Source organism: Nycticebus coucang, chromosome 17, assembly GCF_027406575.1.
Source record: "Nycticebus coucang isolate mNycCou1 chromosome 17, mNycCou1.pri, whole genome shotgun sequence".
NCBI classification, from domain to species: domain Eukaryota; kingdom Metazoa; phylum Chordata; class Mammalia; order Primates; family Lorisidae; genus Nycticebus; species Nycticebus coucang.
In genome coordinates, this window is record NC_069796.1 from 49,642,127 (window position 1) to 49,661,123 (window position 18,997).

The window sequence follows — 18,997 nt, forward strand, 5'->3', positions numbered from 1 at the left end:
TAGACTAAGGAACATTTACGGGACATGTTTAACAAGCTGGGAAACTAGTTGACCCAAGCGTTTCTACTGAGTTCTTTCCCTTTTAGGGCAAAAGAGCGGGGGAGGTTCCGAAGCCAGGAAAACTGGCTCTCTGGACTCTCCAGTGCGTGCGTGCGTTCGGTGGGAACAGGCCCGAGCCGCTGGGAGGTTGGGGAGGGGGCTGAGTTAAGGCTTAAAGTCGCAGTGAACCCCACCCCAGGTGATTACCTCGCCGTTGGTGATGTTGATCGCCAGGTAAATGTCCCCGAAGGAGCCAGACCCGATCTTCCGTACCAGTTTATATTTCCCCCCGACAATGAATTCGGCCTTGGAGCCGCTGCTGCTCGCCATTCTGAGAGACGAAAATGGAGGCTGGGGCCAAGCCCCGACACCTCTGAGAGAACGACGGAGGCCTCTGTGGCTCTGGGGCTCGTCCCCCGGGCAAGGCCGCGGAGAGGGGCGGCAGGAAACGGAACACGGAGGCTTTCTCGGCGCTATAGGGCCCAGAATCAGTCAAGGAGAACCTGATCACAGCCGCTCAGTAGGGTTTCTTTTTGCCAGGCCGTAGTTTGTGAGGTGTTCTCGCGGTTACTAGGCTGGGCCACCTGTTTCCGGACGGCTGCTGCTTCCTCGCCTTCACAGCGACGTTGCGGGTTGGAAAAAAGGCGCGGTGAACTAGGGCGGCGATATCGCTGCCACCACTGCCGCCGACTCCGGCCCGGAGGGACCCCTGTCACTCCGCCGACGCCGCCATCTTGTTACTCCAGCTCCAGCCAACACAAAATGCCCCCAGTCCCCGGGAGCCGCTTCTTCACGGCGCACAGCACTCTGGGAAAGGGATCTCCGGCTCTAGCCCTGAAGGATCCGCAGCTAGACAGAGGGCGGAACCGGATCCGTGAGAGTCGCGGCCTACGCTCCGAGCGTCATCCCGTCACCGCCCAGCTGCGCATGAGCGTAGCAACGCCTTTAAGTGCGCAGGCGTGCCTTGGCCTGTCTTCGCCCCGCCCGAGCTCTCTTCTACTTCCGGTCATCCCAATGTGGTGCTGATTTTCTTATTTGTCTGCGAGCCGCATGGTTTCTGTAGGGCTGAGCGGCCATGGACCTCGAGCGCTTGTTAGAGAGGATTCACCTTCATTTTTCGTAGGCTTCGCTTATTGATCTTTGCCCTTTGTTTGAGGTGGTTTTAAACCTTTGATTTTTTTTTTTCCGGGCCACTCCCCAGGCCCGGCCTATTCCAGTTCAGTTTCTGTTTGGAAAGAGCCTGTCGCCGCAGGTGGAAAAGAAGAGAAAACCCGGCTGGCTGTGAGGACTCGTTCAGGCCTCTTGGTTTTAGCAGAGCCTAGCAAATTTCTGTACCCTACAGAGCGTTGGACATTCTCTTTTTGCAGGAGGAGGAGAGTATTTGATTTTCAAGAAGAAAATCTAATATCTGATTCACATTAAATGCTAATGATAGATGGAATCAACAGAAAATAAAGTTGGTAATAGTGAAAAAACCGTACGCTGTAAAGGTTGTTGCACAGTTCCCCCCCCACCCCCCAAACAGAAAAATCCTACGCTGATCATGTTCAAAGTCGCAGTACTGACCCAAACAAGCAGGGTAAACAAACATAAAATTGACAAGGTTTAAGCCTTTACACAGTAAAAGTTTTTTGCTAGAAAGTGATTAAAGAATCAAATCTTGACCACGTTTTATTTTGCAGAATCTGAAATGGGAAAGTTGGCTTAATGATATTGTTCACAGAAGAAAACTGGTTGATGCTATTAACTCTTAATAAACGTCAGTTGTAAGAATTTAAACAATCTATCCTAAATAAGTTCATTAAGATAGAAATGGAAAAACTGTAAAGACTTTTAGCTTCAACTTCGAAAGTAATTTGTAATAGGGCTCATGGAAGATACCTTGAGTAAACATGGGAAGAGACTTTCCCTAAGGATTAGCACAAAACTTCTTGAGGCACACCAAAATCTAAAGAGCCAAACTCCCAAATCAGGACTATTGGACGTCCTTCTGTAGTGACTCAAGGCATGGTTTGGTCATTTTAAAATCTTCCACTGTTAGATAGTGATCTAGAAATGTTTTTTTTTAAGCTAAGTTTAAGCATCTTGAGTTTTCCAGGCATCACTACTATTCTGATGTTCTATCATAGTCATCCTAAATTTAATGGAGTTACTCGAGGAGTTCCCTTGATGGGCTTGGGGGTACACATTTAAAGGGATATTTTGGTGTGGTGATAGAAATGCTTAATTAGGGGAGGCGATAGAAGGGTGGACATGCAATGAACAAAATTAGTGATTCCCAAAGTGTGTAAGGACAGGTGAAAATCTCTAATAAGGTTTTCTGTAAAGAAGTTAGGAGGACGGCGCCTGTGGCTCAGTCGGTAAGGCGCCGGCCCCAGATACCGAGGGTGGCGGGTAAGGCGCCGGCCCCATATACCGAGGGTGGCGGGTTCAAACCCGGCCCCGGCCGAACTGCAACCAAGAAATAGCCGGGCGTTGTGGCGGGCGCCTGTAGTCCCAGCTACTCGGGAGGCTGAGACAAGAGAATCGCTTAAGCCCAGGAGTTGGAGGTTGCTGTGAGCTGTGTGAGGCCACGGCACTCTACCGAGGGCCATAAAGTGAGACTCTGTCTCTACAAAAAAAAAAAAAAAAAGAAGTTAGGAAAAAACAAGAGCAATATAATGCATTTTTCTATTTTTTTTTTTTTGTAGAGACAGAGTCTCACTTTATGGCCCTCGGTAGAGTGCCGTGGCCTCACACAGCTCACAGCAACCTCCAACTCCTGGGCTTAAGCGATTCTCTTGTCTCAGCCTCCCGAGTAGCTGGGACTACAGGCGCCCGCCACAACGCCCGGCTATTTCTTGGTTGCAGTTCGGCCGGGGCCGGGTTTGAACCCGCCACCCTCGGTATATGGGGCCGGCGCCTTACCGACTGAGCCACAGGCGCCGCCCATTTTTTTAAAATTTTTTTATTGTTGGTGAGTCATTGAGGGTACTGCATTTTTCATTTATCTGATTTCACATTGTATTTCAGTCTTGAGATTTTATCTTCCTATTATATCATTAAAGTACCCTTTTATAAAATGGTGCTGATGGTAGATGGTTATTTTGTTGTTTTTTAGCATGGGTATTTAACAAAAGTTGAAACTTCCATGTCTGACCACCACACCCTTGCTTTATTTTAAAACCTTTGTAAGTCCATGAAATCCCATGCTCTGAGACCCATTTGTCTAACCTCTCTAACTCAGAGATTCTATGATTTATGTATATATTTGGTGCGAGCCCTAATTCGTGAGTCCTCATTTGTTTCTTCCCAGTGGTGGTCACTATTCTAGCACTGACAATGTCTAGCAAAATGTACTAAAATGCTATATGAGGGTGGCGCCTGTGGCTCAGTCGGTAGGGCGCCGGCCCCATATACCTAGGGTGGCGGGTTCAAACCTGGCCCCGGCCAAACTGCAACCAAAAAAAAAAAAAAAAAAAATAGCCGGGCGTTGTGGCGGGTGCCTTTAGTCCCAGCTACTCGGGAGGCTGAGGCAAGAGAATCGCTTAAGCCCAGGAGTTGGAGGTTGCTGTGAGCTGTGTGAGGCCACGGCACTCTACAGAGGGCCATAAAGTGAAACTCTGTCTTTACAAAAAAAAATGCTATGTGAATGGTTATAGCCTTTTCAAATGTGGATCAATCTTAAGATTTAAATTTATTAGATTTGGCTCGGTGCCTGTAGCTCAAGCGGCTAAGGCGCCAGCCACATACACCAGAGCTGGTGGGTTCGAATCCAGCCCGGCCTGCCAAACAACAAGGACAACTGCAACCAAAAAATAGTCAGGGGTTGTGGCCCGCGCATGTAGTCCCAGCTACAGGGAGGTGGAGGCAAGAGAATCACTTAAACTCAGGAGTAGGAGGTTGCTGTGATCTGTGATGCCACAACACTACTCAGAGCGACAGTTGAGGCTCTGTCTCAAAAAAAAAAAAAAAAAATTATTAGATTTAAGAAGAGCAAATTCTTTTGATATAGAAAATGAAATTTTTGGATGGTGGCTATGACTCAGGCTTCTCCTTAAAGTCATGTATCATTTGCAGTAACTTACAGCCTAAGCAATTGAATAATCTGTTTTTGGTGCTGCTATTTTAAAGTTACAAATCATTCTGTACTTATTGAATCAGCAGCAGCTTTGCTATAATGGAAAGAGTCTTTAAATGTACCAAATAGCAATTCTTGGCTCCCAGGCCAGATGAATTCACTAAAACTATAATCAGAAGTATAAATTAAAAATGTTAGACCTTGAGGGAAATAGATCATCTGGTTCAATAATCTTTTTTTTTAATGCTTTGAAAATTACAGAATTAGAATTCAACTACCTAAGCAAAGAGAAAAAAGGAAGTCTAAGAATTTGAGGCTATAGTGAACCATGATTGTGCCACTGCACTGTAGCCTGAGCAACAGGGCAAGACCTCATCTCTTAAAAAAAAAAAATGGAGGACGGTGGTGGCTTGATTGTACTCCTAACACTTTGGTAGTCTGTGGTGGAAGGATTGCTTCAGCTCTGTAGTTCCAGACCTGCCAGAGCAAGAGCAAACCCCTAGCTCTAGTAAAAAATAGAAAGATTAGCTGCATGTTGTGGCAGGCACCTATAGTCCTAGCTACTTGGGAAGATGAGGCAGGAGGATTGCTTGAGCCCAAAAGTTTGAGGTTGCTGTAAGCTATGATGACAACATGGCACTCAGTACTCTATCCTAGGGCACAGGTTGCCGTGGCCTCACACAGCTCACAGCAACCTCCAACTCCTGGGCTTAAGCGATTCTCTTGCCTCAGCCTCCCAAGTAGCTGGGACTACAGGCGCCCGCCACAATGCCCAGCTATTTTTTTTGGTTGCAGTTTGGCCGGGGCCGGGTTTGAACCCGCCACCCTTGGTATATGGGGCCGGCGCCTTACCGACTGAGCCACAGGCACCGCCCAATATTCTGAAATTTTTAAAAAAAGGAATTTAGTTACTAAACGAGAAAATTTTCTTTTCTTTTCTTTTTTTTTTTTTTAGACAGAGTCTCACTTTGGTGCCCTGGTAGAGTGCTGTGGTATTATAACACCTAGCAACCTCAAACTCTTGGGCTCAAGTGATTCTCTTGCCTCAGCCTCTCGAGTAGCTGGAACTAGAAGTGCCCACCACAATGCCAGGCTATTTTTAGAAACAGGGGTCTTACCCTATCTCAGGCTGTTCTTGAACTCCTGAGCTCAAACAGTGCACCCACACCTTCCTCCCAGACTACTGGGATTACAGGAGTGAGCCACCGAACTGGCCTAAAAATTTTTTTAAATTAATTTGGATCAGCGCCCACCACATACACTGAGACTGGCGAGTTCAAACCCGCCCAGGCCACCTAAACAACAATGACAATAGCAATAAAATAATAGCTGGGCATTGGGGCGGGAGCCTGTAGTCCCAGCTACTTGGGAAGCTGAGGAGAGAGAATGGCTTAAGCTTAAGCCCAAGAGTTTGAGGTTGCTGTGAGCTGTGATACCACGGCACTGTATTGAGGGCAAAAAAAACAAAAAAAAAAACAAAAATTTTGTTTTGTCTCAAAAAAAACAAAAATTTAATTAGTTCATTTAAAAAGATTTTTTTAGGTCACAGTATTTATTCAAGGGAAGATTAACCAGGCATGATGGCTCACGCCTGTAATCCTAGCACTCTGGGGAGCCAAGGCAGGTGGATTTCTTGTGCTCAAGAGTTCAAGAGCAGCCGGAGCCAGAGTGAGACCCCCATCTCTAAAAAAAAGTAGCCGGGCATTGTGGCAGGTGCCTGTAGTTTCAGCTACTTGGGAGGCTGAGGAAAGAGAATCACTTGAGCCCAAGAGTTTGAGGTTGCTGTGAGCTATGATGCATGGCTCTCTACTTAGGGTGTCAAAGTGAGACTCTGTCTCCAGAAAAATAAAAAAAAGGAAAGTTCTTTGGCAGCCAGTGTTTTCAGTAAAATGATACACACAAACACAAGAAGTATAGATGGATGCTAAAAACGCAAGAGTGGCCTGCCCATCTTTGGAGCTGTCTGATACAAATTTCCATTTTGGAAAAATGGAATGCCTTAGAAAATGTCAGTGTATTGAGTATTGTGTAACTGTTACATAGCTTTGTGCAGAATCAGGGTATCAGATAAATGAGTTAATAGAGTGATTGGAAACACAAAGACATTAGAAATGTGCAATTAGGTCACAGTAATAATCCATTTGGCCTGTTTTCTAGTCTTCGTCACTGACAGCAATTCCTTTGTCCCTTTGTTTTTTCAGTTCACATTCTCCCCCTCTGCTTGTTCATGAGGTTTTGTGAAAGTAGGTAGCTGCATCTATGATAGCCACTGCAAATACATTTAAGACATTCTTCAAAAATTTCTTACTTTTTTATGGAGTCACTAACCATGTATTTATTTCAATTAATTTCATCCTTTGAACTTAGTCTTTTGACTCTTATGGCTTCTAGATTCTAAAGATTGGTGAATTCCATATGTTATTACCCAGTGATCTTTTAAAAATCATATACACATACAAAATATTTTCTGTTCTTTTCCTTATAAAAGTGACTAATGTTTATTAGGAGAAATTAGAAAAATAAATTAGAAAAAATTTAAAAACTCTCTTGAAGATAATCACCAAATGTTAATATTTTGTCATATAAATGGCCAGTCTTTTTTCTATGTATATGTCTGTATGTATATCAGTATATATGTGTGTCTACATATATTTAATTTTATTGCTTAAAATTTGCAAAAAGTGTACATTCCGCAAAAAGTATACATTCTGTTTTGAGGCCTATATTTTTTTCACTTAATAGTTGGTTGGAAACATGTTTCCATATAACTAAATAATCTTTTTTTTTTTTTTTTTTGGAATAGGTTCTTGCTCTTATCACCCTGGCTAGAGTGCAGCACCTCAAACTCCTGGGTTCAAACACTCCTCCTGCCTCAGTCTCCTGAATAGCTGGGACTATACACAGGTGCATCACTATGCACAGATAAGTTTTTCTTTTCTTTTCTTTTTTTTTTTTGAGACAGAGTCTCCCTATGTCACCCTTGGTAGAGTGCTGTGGCGTCACAGCTCACAGCAACCTCAAACTCTTGGGCTTAGGCGATTCTCTTGCCTCAGCCTCCCAAGTAGCTGGGACTACATGCACCAGCCACAACGCCTGGCTATTTTTTGTTGCAGTTGTCATTGTTGTTTAGCTGGCCTGGGCTGGGTTGAACCTGCCAGCCTTGGTGTATGTGACTGGTGTCGTAACCACTGTGCTACGGACGCCAAGCCCAGATAAGTTTTTCTATTGTAAAAATGGGGTCTTGCTCTTGTTCAGTCTGGTCTTGAAGTCCTGACCTCAAGCAATCCTCCCACTTCTGCCTTCCAAAGTGCTAGGAGTACAGTTGTGAACCACTACATCCAACCTACATATTCTTCTAAAACTAAAAGTTGTTAATGTCTGTATGTTAAACATGTATCGTATTGATGAAATAACATTTCACCAATCCCAATCAAATATAGTGATTTTTTCCCCAGACTTTTGCTAGTGTAAATAAACAATGCTGTAATGAATATTCCTTAGGTAAATTTTTGCTCAAATCTAAAATTAATTGGTTAGGATAGGGTTCTAGAAATGCTACTGATCTTAAAACCCCTTGTATCACAAACAACAAATTTCATTTCTATTTTGGAAACGTTTGTGGTGATTAAACCCATATTCATGGGATATCCAATCATCTCACTTAAATCTATCTTTACAGACTTAAATTCTAATCCCTTCATTCTATCCCTAAAAGAATTTGTTAGGTTTTACTTTGCTGACCAGCCTACTGTTGTAAAATGTAATAAATTCAGTTTTGCAATTCCCCTATCTCTGCCTCCTCCCAATTTCAATATCTTAAAAATTGTGCAAGTCTGCGGTTCCCAAGGATGTCCCTTATATGACACAGCTAACAAAATACATTTGTTGCCTATTAGTGAAACGATTGAGTTGAACAGATACTTAGATTTAGTTGAGAGAGGGAGGGGATGAGTTTCCTGGAAAAAAGAATGGAGGTCAAAGGGCCTCAAAGTCAAGAATACAGCAAAACAACGACGACAAAAAGAATATAGTTAACCAAGTGTGAAAAAAAGAGTAATGTCATGTATGTTTAAATCTCCCACATTTTGCATAAACTCACATATTCCCACAGAAATAAATGTGTATTCTTACAGAAATAAATATGCAAGGCCTTAGTGATGGGAAAGAATTTAATTTTTTGTTGTTACAAAATGAGATTAACCAGGACCTTACCACAAAAATCTGTTAAATGCCTGAGTCAGGCATTTCAGTGCAACATACTCTGTTAAATGAGAAAGTACTCTCTTAGCCTTTGTGAGGAAACGTTGTCCTCTACTTTTAGAAGATGAGGAGGGATAGGGAAGTTTTCCAAACTTTAAGCAAGAGCCAATGGAAACAATTCTATCATAGTGGGAATTTATTTTGTTCTTTGAAGCTAGTTTGGGGTGGGAAAAGAGAAACCAAATTATCCCTTTAGTTGGGTATTTAAAAGATAGGATAAATGGTATAAAGAAATGTATCCTGACTTTAGTCAGGAAATCTAAATTTAGTTGTGACTCTTAAATATTTTCCTGGGCTTCAATGTTGTAATCTTTTATTTTTTATTTTTATTTATTTATTTTTTTAGAGACAGAGTCTCACTTTGTCACCCTCGGTAGAGTCCCAAGGTATCACAGCTCACAACCTCCAGCTCTTGGGCTTAGGCAACTCACTTGCCTCAGCAGCTGGGACTACAGGCTCCCGCCACAATGCCCGGCTATTTTTTGTTGCATTTTGGCTGGCGTCGGGTTTTTTTTTCTTTTTTGAGACAGAGCCTCATGCTGTTGCCCTGGGTAGAGTGCTGTGCCATCACAGCTCACAGCAACCTCCAACTCCTGGGCTTAAGCGATTCTCCTGCCTCTGCCTCACAAGCAGCTGGGACTACAGGCGCCCGCCACAACACCTGGCTATTTTTGGTTGCAGCCGTCATTGTTGTTTGGCGGGCTGGGCTGGATTCGAACCTGCCAGCTCAGGTGTATGTGGCTGGCGCCTTAGCCGCTTGAGACTCAGGCGCCGAGCCCTGGGGTTGGGTTTGAACCCACCACTCTTGATATATGGGGCCGGCGCCCTAAAGAGGAGCCATAGGCAGAGCCACAGGTGCCAACCAATGTTGTAATCTTTTTAAAGGGAAGTCAGATTCTAAGGTTCTTTCTAGCTTTAAAAAGATTGTGTTATATATATATATATTTTTTTTTTTTTTTGAGACAGAGCCTCAAGCTGTTGCCCTGGATAGAGTGCCGAGACATCACAGCTCACAGTAACCTCCAACTCCTGGGCTCAAGCGATTCTCCTGCCTCCACCTCCCAAGTAGCTGAGACTACAGGCACCCACCACAACACCTGGCTATTCTTTTTTTTTTTTTTTTGGTGTTGCAGTTGTCATTATTGTTTAGCTGGTCTGGGCCGGGTTTGAACCCGCCACTCTTGGTGTGTGTGGCTGATGCTGTAACCAGTGCTACCGGGCACCAAGCCTGTTCCCTTGTTCTTAAACAAGCTTTATGTTCAAGGTGCAAAGATGGCCATCGGCATCTCCAGATTTGCATCCTAATAGCTTCACATCCCCAGTGGAAAGGATGTTCTTCCCTGCAGTGGCCAATAATTTTAGCAAAATATTCCAGGGCTGTCTCCTAATGGCATGACTGGATCATGATCCCATCCCAGAATCAATCACTATGACTCCAGTTAAACACAGACTTGAATATTGTGCCCACCCCCCGGAAGAGAAAAAGGGGCAAAGTCGGCCCCACCAGAACCACATGGACTAAAAGCTGAAGTGGAGTGGGGGCCTCAAAAGAAAAGTAGGGATGTTACCAAAAGGAGGAGGAGACCATAACGCTAAGAAGGCGACCACAATAGGGGGCCACTGCATTATCTGATGTGTTGACAAAGAAAATCATATGTGCTCAGCTGGAGAGGAGCATTTTCCTGATTCTGAATTCCAGAATGTGTCCCTTCATACAAGCAGTTAAATTCAAGGCATGTCCTGACATAGTGACGACAGTGCCATCCAATAGCTTCACCACCTTCAAGTATTCAATCACAAATTGCCCACCCGTGAAAGCCAAGGACAGAAATTTTTTTTTTTTTGAGATAGAGCCTCAAGCTATCACCCTGGGTAGAGTGCTGTGCCATCACAGCTCACAGCAACCTTCAACTCCTGAGCTCAAGTGATTCTCTTGCCTCAGCCTCCCAAGTAGCTGGGACTATGGGCACCCACCACAACGCTCGGCTATTTTTTGGTTGCAGCCATCATTGTTGTTTGGCGGGCCCAGGCTGGATTCGAACCCGCCAGCTCACGTATATGTGGCTGGCGCCTTAGCTGCTTGAGCCATAGTTGCTGAGCCGACTCCTATATTTTCAAGTAGAAGGAGGAAACTAACATACTTTTTTCCTTTTATAGCTTCTTAAAATTCCAAAGTGTAAAATTCTGACAATCATCCTTACCTGTGCTCTATAAAAACCAGCTTCTCTTAACAGTGAAATGTAACAATAGACAGACAGTTAAAGATTAGAAGAGACTTTCAAATTAAAGGAGGTTGAGAAGTAGCTTCCTTTTAAAAATATTTAAGAAAAACAATAATTATAGCTTTAGCTTTTGGTATGGCTTTCCCTGGGAGTAGAGAGGGACATCTTTAGAACCCTTTTAGTCTAAAAAATTCTTGCTTGGATCTTGATAGAGGGAAAGCACAAGTGAATTTTACCCTTCAATACAAGATTGAAGTTCATTAGCCTCACTATTCCCTCAAAGTTACTCTGAAATAATGCCTAAGGCTTTAACACATTTGTCTGCAGTGAACATTCCACAGTGTAATATATAAAATGCCAGAGGTATGTCCTGACAGGGAGGCAGTTCAAATCATTTATGTTCATTGAAAACCTTACTAAGAAGGCCAGGACTTAAGAGACACAATAAAAGATGAAATGCTACATGTAGCCTGCGTCCCCTACTCCACTCCCATTTATCTTATTCTCAGATTTCAGTATGAGTAGGTAATATTTAAATAATCAAATTACATTTAAAATTTTCTATTTTAATCACACAAACATTAACTCCTAAAAATGTGCTGTGATGCATGACATTTTGTGATATTTATGTTAATTATTTTTATTTGGAAGAATTTTATTAGTATTTTGGAGTTTCTGCGATTTCTAAGCCCTTTTCTTTCCTCAGCCTTGTTCCCTTCCTTTGCATTGTTCATTAGCAAGGGCATGAAACTGCTCCCTGTGACTCATTATTGCTCACTATAGTAATCTACTCTTCTTTGTGAGACTAAATTTGGAAGATGCTTGAGTTGCCATTCCTGAGAAGAGCTAGTCCTAAGAACACATCCTGTTAACTCTCAACTTTCCATGCTAATGCCAGGAAGCACTGATACTTATCACAGAAGATGAATAACTGCTCCATTTGGTCTTGGCTAAGCCCAACATCACTGCATTAAAGGACTTTCTGCAGCGAACAAAGTCAGGGTCCTGATTGGTGAAAAAATAAGTTTTGGATTGTAGGGTCCCAATCCACAAAACATAAAAAGGTCGAATTATATTTATATTGCTCTTTTTTCTCCTTTTTTTTTTTTGGCTTATTTTGTTTTGAGACAAAACAGTCTCACTCTATTGCCCCAGGCTAGAGTGCTATAGGGTTGTAGCTCACAGCAACCTCCAACTCCTGGAATCAAGTGATCCTCTTGCCTCAGCCTCCAGAGTAGGTGGGGCTACAGGCGTCCACCCCAACTAGTTTTTCTATTCTTAGAGCTGGGGTCTCACTCTTGCTTAGACTTCTTGAACTCCTGAGCTCAAGTAATCCACCTGCCTCAGCCTCCCAGAGTGCTAGGATTACAGACATGAGCCACCACCCCAGCCCCTTCCTTACTTCCCACTGGACTCTGAACTCTTAAAACCGCTTTTTTTTTGGCTAGGGCTGGGTTTGAACCCACTACCTCCAGCATATGGGGCTGGTGCCCTACTCCTTTGAGCCACAGGCACTGCCCTAAAACTGCTTTTTGTATATGTTCTGTAGGGCAGACAAATGATAGAGTTAAGACCCTTTCTACTTATCTGCTTACCTCCACTAATCTATAAGGAACCCACATTTTGATATTTTCTTTTGTTGCTTAGAATTTCAAATTCTGTTGTCCTTTTTAGCCTATATTTTCTTGTTCCTTTATCATTGATTGCCATAGCTTCTGTCCTAGTTAGTACAGATGTGTGGAAGCACTTCGTTTAGGCCATAAATCTTATAGAATACTCTTGTTGCTGTTACTATAAGATAATTCAAGCCAAAGGCGACTTTCTCTAATCTTTCTGGTAGAGGGACATAAGCTGACATCTGAAATAGAAACTTTACATTTATTGTCCAAAGCTGAAAATAAGAAACATGTAACAACTATAATGCTATCACAACTGATTTCTTTCTTTCTTTTTTTTTTTTTAGACAGAGCCTCAAGCTGTTGCCCTGGGTAGAGTGCTGTGGCGTCACAGCTCACAGCAACCTCCAACTCCCAGGCTCAAGCGAGTTTCCTGTCTCTGCCTCCCAAGTAGCTGGGACTACAGGTGCCCGCCACAACACCTGGCTATTTTTTGGTTGCAGCCATCATTGTTGTTTGGCAGGCCCAGGCTGGATTGGAACCCGCCAGCTCAGGTATATGTGGCTGGCGCGTTAGCCGCTTGAGCCACAGGAGCCAAGCCACAGCTGATTTCTTTACATACAGGATTCCATTTGACAAGGTCATCACCATAGGCTTTCAGATGTGTCATAGAAAACAGAAATCAAAATTTCTAGACTATTATAAAGGTCTCAGAACCTTTTTCTTTAAAAAAAATTCAGATTAATATGAGGGTACAAACAATTAGGTTATAACATTTGCATTTGTTAGGTAAAGTCCCTGTTGTAGTTGTGGCCCACACTCAGGAATTGTGCCCATTAAGTGGGAGGACATCAGTCCCATCCTCCTTCTCTCCCTCTCTCCTCCCCTCAACTTGAATTGGGTTTTTCTCTTGTGTGGATCTGTCTTAGTTTGTCTACCAGCTTCTTATTAGTATTAAATAAATTGGATACTTGCTTTTCTGTTCTTGCGATATTTTACTGAGAAGAATGGGTTTCAACTCCATTCAGATTAATACAAAAGATATAAAGTCTCCATCTTTTTATGGCTGAATAGTATTCTATGGTATACATATCCCAGTTTATTAATTCATTCCTGGGTTGATGGGCACTTGGGTTCTTTCCATATCTTGGTGATTGTAAATTGAGCTGTGATAAATAATCCAATGCAAATGTCCTTATGATAAAGTGATTTTTTTTTCTTCCTGGTAGATGCCTAGTAATGGGATTGCAGGATCAAATGAAAGGTCTATTTTCAGTTCTTTGTTTGTTTGTTTGAGACAGAGTCTCACTCAGTCACCCAGGGGTAGAGTGCCATGGTGTAATAGTTCACAGCAGCCTCAAACTCTTGGACTCAAGTGATCTTCTTGCCTCATGAGAAGCTGGGAACATAGGAGCCTGCCACAATACCCAGCTACCTTTTCTTTTTTGTGTGTGTGTGTGTGGTTTTTTTTTTTTTTTTTGGCCGGGGCTGGGTTTGAACCTGCCACCTCTGGCATATGGGACCGGCGCCCTACCCGCTGAGCCACAGGCGCCGCCCAACATAGCACTATTTCTACCAAAAAAAAAACCCTTAAACAATTAGCTGGGCATGGTAGTTGGCACCTGTAGTCTTAGTTACTTGAGAGGCTCAGGCAGCAAGATTACTTGAGCCCAGGAATTCGAGGTTACAGTGAGTTATTTTTGTGCCACTGGACTTTAGCCTGGTTGACAGAGTAAGACCCTGTTTTGTTTTGGTTTTGTTTTTAAAAAGAAAGAAAGAAGGGGCGGCGCCTGTGGCTCAGTCAGTAAGGTGCCGGCCCCATGTACTGAGGGTGGCGGGTTCAAACCCAGCCCCGGCCAAACTGCAACCAAAAAATAGCCGGGCGTTGTGGCGGGCGCCTGTAGTCCCAGCTACTCGGGAGGCTGAGGCAAGAGGATCGCTTAAGCCCCAGGAGTTGGAGGTTGCTGTGAGCTGTGTGAGGCCACGGCACTCTACCGAGGGCCATAAAGTGAGACTCTGTCTCTACAAAAAAAAAAAAGAAAGAAAGAAAGAAGTGACAAAAAAGAACCCATGCGCCATTATGGTTTACAATGATTATACGATACTGCCATCTTGTGGATATGGTCATTCATTGTTATTCTAGCTAGCATTCCTTGGCCTAGGATGAACAGCCAGGAAAATTAACTAGCTGGATCTGAATCATCAAGTGTTAAATAACCAGGAAGGGGCTTCAGTCAAGGAGGTTAAAAGAATATTTGAGGAGTTAGGCAAGTGTCAGGAGGTTGAGCAAGCCTATGGTGCTTTCAGAACAAAGTAAATGAACCAAATCAGGGCATGATCAAATATGTATACAGGATAAAGAAAAGGGGCTTTTTATGTACTCCCAAAGCTCCCTGTTCTTTCTGGTATAGTGCCATCACATTGTATTACAATCACTATGAACTAGTTTCTCCCAATAGACCATGAGCTGTGAGAACAGAGAACAAGTCCTGCTGTGGTTGTATCTGTGTTGTATCCACGTTGTATCCCTGGCATTAGCACACTGAGTGATAAGTGTTCAGTAAATATTTTGTGACTTAATGAATGACAGACATAGATTGTAGAGGACAAAGTCAAAGTAATGGCAGAGCTAGATTTCCAGATTTCCAGATGAGTCCTCTATCTACTGTAATACATATACTTATGAATGGCAAAAGCATACTGGCTACTAAAAGAAATTGAAATATACTTAACCTTTTAAGGGATGAGCAGGAAGGGTAGCCATTTGGCATGTGTCAGGGACTATGAGCTTTGAGAGTATTTATTGAGTACCACTTTTTTCTCAGGTTTTTTGGTTTGTTTTGGGGCAGAGTCTTGCTCTGTCACTCAGGCTATAGTGCTGTGGCATCAGCCTAGCTCAGAGTAACCTCAAACTCTTAAGTTCAAATGATCCTCCTAACTTAGCCTCCCAAGTAGCTGGGACTATAGGTCCATGCTACCCCGCCCAACTAATTTTTCTACTTTTAGTAGAGAAAGTTTCACTTTGCTCAGGCTACTCTCAAACTCTTGAGCTCAAGCAATCCTCCTGCCTCAGCCTCCCAGAATGCTAGGATTACAAGTGTGAGTCACTGTGCCTGGCCCTGAGTACCACTTTGAATAGGTCACTGTCCTAAAATCTGGGGCTGCAATGAAGAACAAAAGAGAGATAGGTGCTGCCCTCATGAGGTATGCAGTCTAAATCTAGAGACTATAATACTGATCAAATAGGGCCTTTTACGTGGTCATGATTTGTTGAGAATATCTGATTCCAAGATCTGTTCTTAGCTTTTATGGTGTTAGAAAAAACTCGGTTTTGTCTATAGTTTTGAAATTAGTATAAACTCATTGAACCTCAACAAAACCCTATGGGATAGGTATTATTATTATAACCCCATTTTGCAGCATTCTAAAGTTTATAATTTTATCTTCATAAATTATTTCATTTTTTGGCCATCAGTCTGTGAAATACATAAATATTTTTATACCCACTTCACAAGAATGAAGAAACAGTTTGCAATAGGCTAGTTAACTTGTCCAAAGTCACAAAGATAGTAAGTAGAGGAGCTAAGGCACAACCTTTAAAGTTCAGTGTTTTTCCAGTGTGTGACAAGTTCCAGATCATTTGCTTGTTGATTCTTATAGATTTCTCCATCAATCCAGCAGGGCCCTTATCTTCCCAAGAACCACATCTCATCCCACTTCCCACTTCTAATTTTATATGTATACGTGTGTGTGAATTCTATATCTTCTAATATATATGTGTATATATGTATATATATCATGTCACTTATTTATTTATTTATTTTTTGTAGAGACAGAGTCCCACTTTATGGCCCTCGGTAGAGTGCTGTGGTGTCACACAGCTCACAGCAACCTCCAGCTCTTGGGCTTAGGTGATTCTCTCACCTCAGCCTCCCAAGTAACTAGGTCTACAGGCGCCCGCCACAAAGCCTAGCTATATTTTGTTGCAGTTTGGCCAGGGCCGGGTTTGAACACCCTTGGTATATGGGGCCAGCGTCCTACCCCCTGAGCCACAGGCACCGTCCTAATCATGTCATTTTACATTAAATACTTTCCCAATAACAAGGACATTCTCTTTATAACTATAGTAGTTTATCAAAATCAAGAAATTTAATATTGAATAACAATTTTACTCTAAGGCGAGCTCAGGGAGGACAGAAACCTCCCGTGGAGCAGAAGGGCAAAAGCTCGCTTGATCTTGATTTTCAGTACGAATACAGACCGTGAAAGCGGGGCCTCAAAAAAAAAAAAAATAAATAAATAAATTAAAAAAAAAAAAACAATTTTACTAATACATCAGAGTCAGACCACGTCTCTAAAAATAGCCAGATGTCGGGTGGCGCCTGTGGCTCAGTCGGTAAGGCGCCAGCCCCATATACCAAGGGTGGCGGGTTCAAACCCGGCCCTGGCCAAACTGCAACCAAAAAATAGCCGGGCGTTGTGGCGGGCGCCTGTAGTCCCAGCTACTTGGGAGGCTGAGGCAAGAGAATCGCTTAAGCCCAGGAGTTGGAGGTTGCTGTGAGCTGTGTGAGGCCACGGCACTCTACCGAGGGCCATAAAGTGAGACTCTGTCTCTACGGAAAAAAAAAAAAAAAAATAGCCAGATGTCATGGTGGGCTGTAGTCCCAGCTACTTGGGAGGCTGAGGCAAGAGAATTGCTTAAGCCTAAGAGTTTGAAGTTGCTGTGAGCTGTGAAGCCACCACACTCTACCCAGGGTGACAAAGTGAGACTCTGTCTAAAATATACATATATATATTTCTAATACATAGCTCACATTCAAATTTCAATTGTCCTAATAATGACATATATTTTTCCAGTCCAGGATCCCATTCAAGATCAAACATTGCATTATTTCTTGTCTTCTTAGTTTTCTTTCATATGGAATCTTCAGAGTTTACATTTCTTCACCTTGACATTTTTGTAGACTACAAGCCAGTTATTCTGTAAAATGTCCTTTAACTTGCATTTATTTTGTTTCCACATGATTAGATTCAGGTTATGCTTTTTGACAGGAATACCTCTGAAGTAACATTGTGTCCTTTCCTTTCCATCATGTCAGGAATCATATTATGCCACTATTATCTCAGTATCAGGGACATTAGCTTTTATATTTTAGTTAAGGGGCATCCACAAAGTTGTTCCACTGCAAAGTTACCATTCCCTTTGTAATTAATAAATAATGCATGGCAATATATTTTGAGATTATATAAATACTCTGTTATACACTAAACTTTCACTGTGGCATCCATTTTTCTAAATATACTATTCCTTTTATGTTTATTAGTTGTCATTTTACTGTAAGGAAGAACTTTCTATTCTCCATTTCTTCTATATTCATCCAGTTATTTATATCAGTATAAGTTTGTAGATTATTATTTTAGTCAATAGGTTATAACCAGTTAACATTCATTACACTTTGATGATCAAATTATCTCAGATTTGGCCCGTGGAAGCCCCTTCAAGCTGACTCCTGTTTCCTTCTGGTTTCCATATTCTTTTAATATGTCTCCTTGAATCTTTGACCCTTTCTTTCTTTTTGTTATGTTTTATTTTAGGCTCATCTTATACTTTCTCTTCCCTAGCCCTGGAGTCAACCATTTCTTCAAGGAGCCCTAGTTCCTTCTAGTAGAGAATGGGTAGTGTTTAGAAATCAAGGTCTGAGGCCAGGCATGGTGGCTCACGCCTATAATCCCAGCACTATGGGAGGCCAAGGTGGGCAGATCACGTGACCTAGAGCGAGACCCTGTCTCTAAAAATAGCCAGGGGTTGTGGCAAGTGCCTGTAGTCCCAGCTACTTGGGGGCTGAGGCAAGAGAATGGCTGAGGTTGCTGTGAGCTATGACACCACAGCACTCTACCAAGGGCGAGAAGGTGAGACTCTGTGTAAAAAAAAATAGAAATAAAGTCTGGGTACTGTTAATTTGTCATTACTTGTAGGACCTCTTAGTGGATAGGTTTCTCTCTCTCTTCCTTCCCTTCCCTCTCTCCCTGTCTCATCAGTTCATAGTTTCTTTTTTCTTTCCTTTTTTTTTTGGTTTTTGGCCAGGGCTGGGTTTGAACCCACCACCTCTGGCATATGGGACCGGCGCCCTACTCCTTGAGCCACAGGCACCACCCTCCTTTTTTTTTTTTTGAGTCAGAGTCTCATTATGTGGCCCTCAGTAGAGTGCCATGGCATCACAGCTCACAGCAACCTCAAACACTTGGGCTTAAGTGATTCTCTTGCCTCTCTCTTACAGGTGCCCACCACAACGCCCGGCTATTTTTTTTGTTTTTGTTTTGTTTTTTTTTTTTTTTTGGTTGTAGTTGTCATTGTTGTTTAGCCGGCCCAGGCTGGGTTCGAACCCGCCAGCTCCTGTATATGTGGCTGGTATCCTAGCTGCCGAGCTACAGGTGCCTATCCGGTTCATAAGTTTCTAATCCCATTCCAGCATCACAAGGTACATTCTAGTGTTCTCCTTTTCTACACTTTTAAATTTCTTTCTCAATTATTAGAAATCTGGCTCCTATTAATAATCCATAGTATATTTGCTCATTTTCTTAAGCCTGAAATGTACAGAAGGTAGTTTCAGAATTGCTAACCTGCGGCTATTGAGAAAAGCACACCTAATAATTAAAATTCAATACTTATTAACATTTTGAGGTAAAATTTACGTACAATGAAATACACAATCTTAGGTGTGCATTTTCTATAAGCTTTTACAAATACAAATACCTTTGTATTGCACATCACTATTAAGACACAGAACATTACCATCATT

At 42.5% G+C, this 18,997-nt stretch overlaps 1 protein-coding gene across 5 annotated transcripts in view; it reads right to left on the bottom strand.

The window, feature by feature from the left end:
- CSNK1A1 (casein kinase 1 alpha 1) overlaps positions 1–18,997 on the bottom strand; it is an 85,903-nt gene that overhangs the window by 60,539 nt on the left and 6,367 nt on the right. Inside the window, exon 1 of one of the 5 annotated variants that reach the window (XM_053567316.1) lies at positions 247–1,438. The exons of 1 other annotated variant lie outside the window; for it this stretch is intronic. In XM_053567316.1, coding sequence (XP_053423291.1) covers positions 247–369 — 123 coding nt within the window. In that variant the 5' untranslated portion in view covers positions 370–1,438. Of the gene's footprint in view, positions 1–246; positions 1,450–18,997 lie in introns of those variants that run through there. 3 more of the 5 variants (XM_053567318.1, XM_053567319.1, XM_053567317.1) reach the window with 3 other exon arrangements.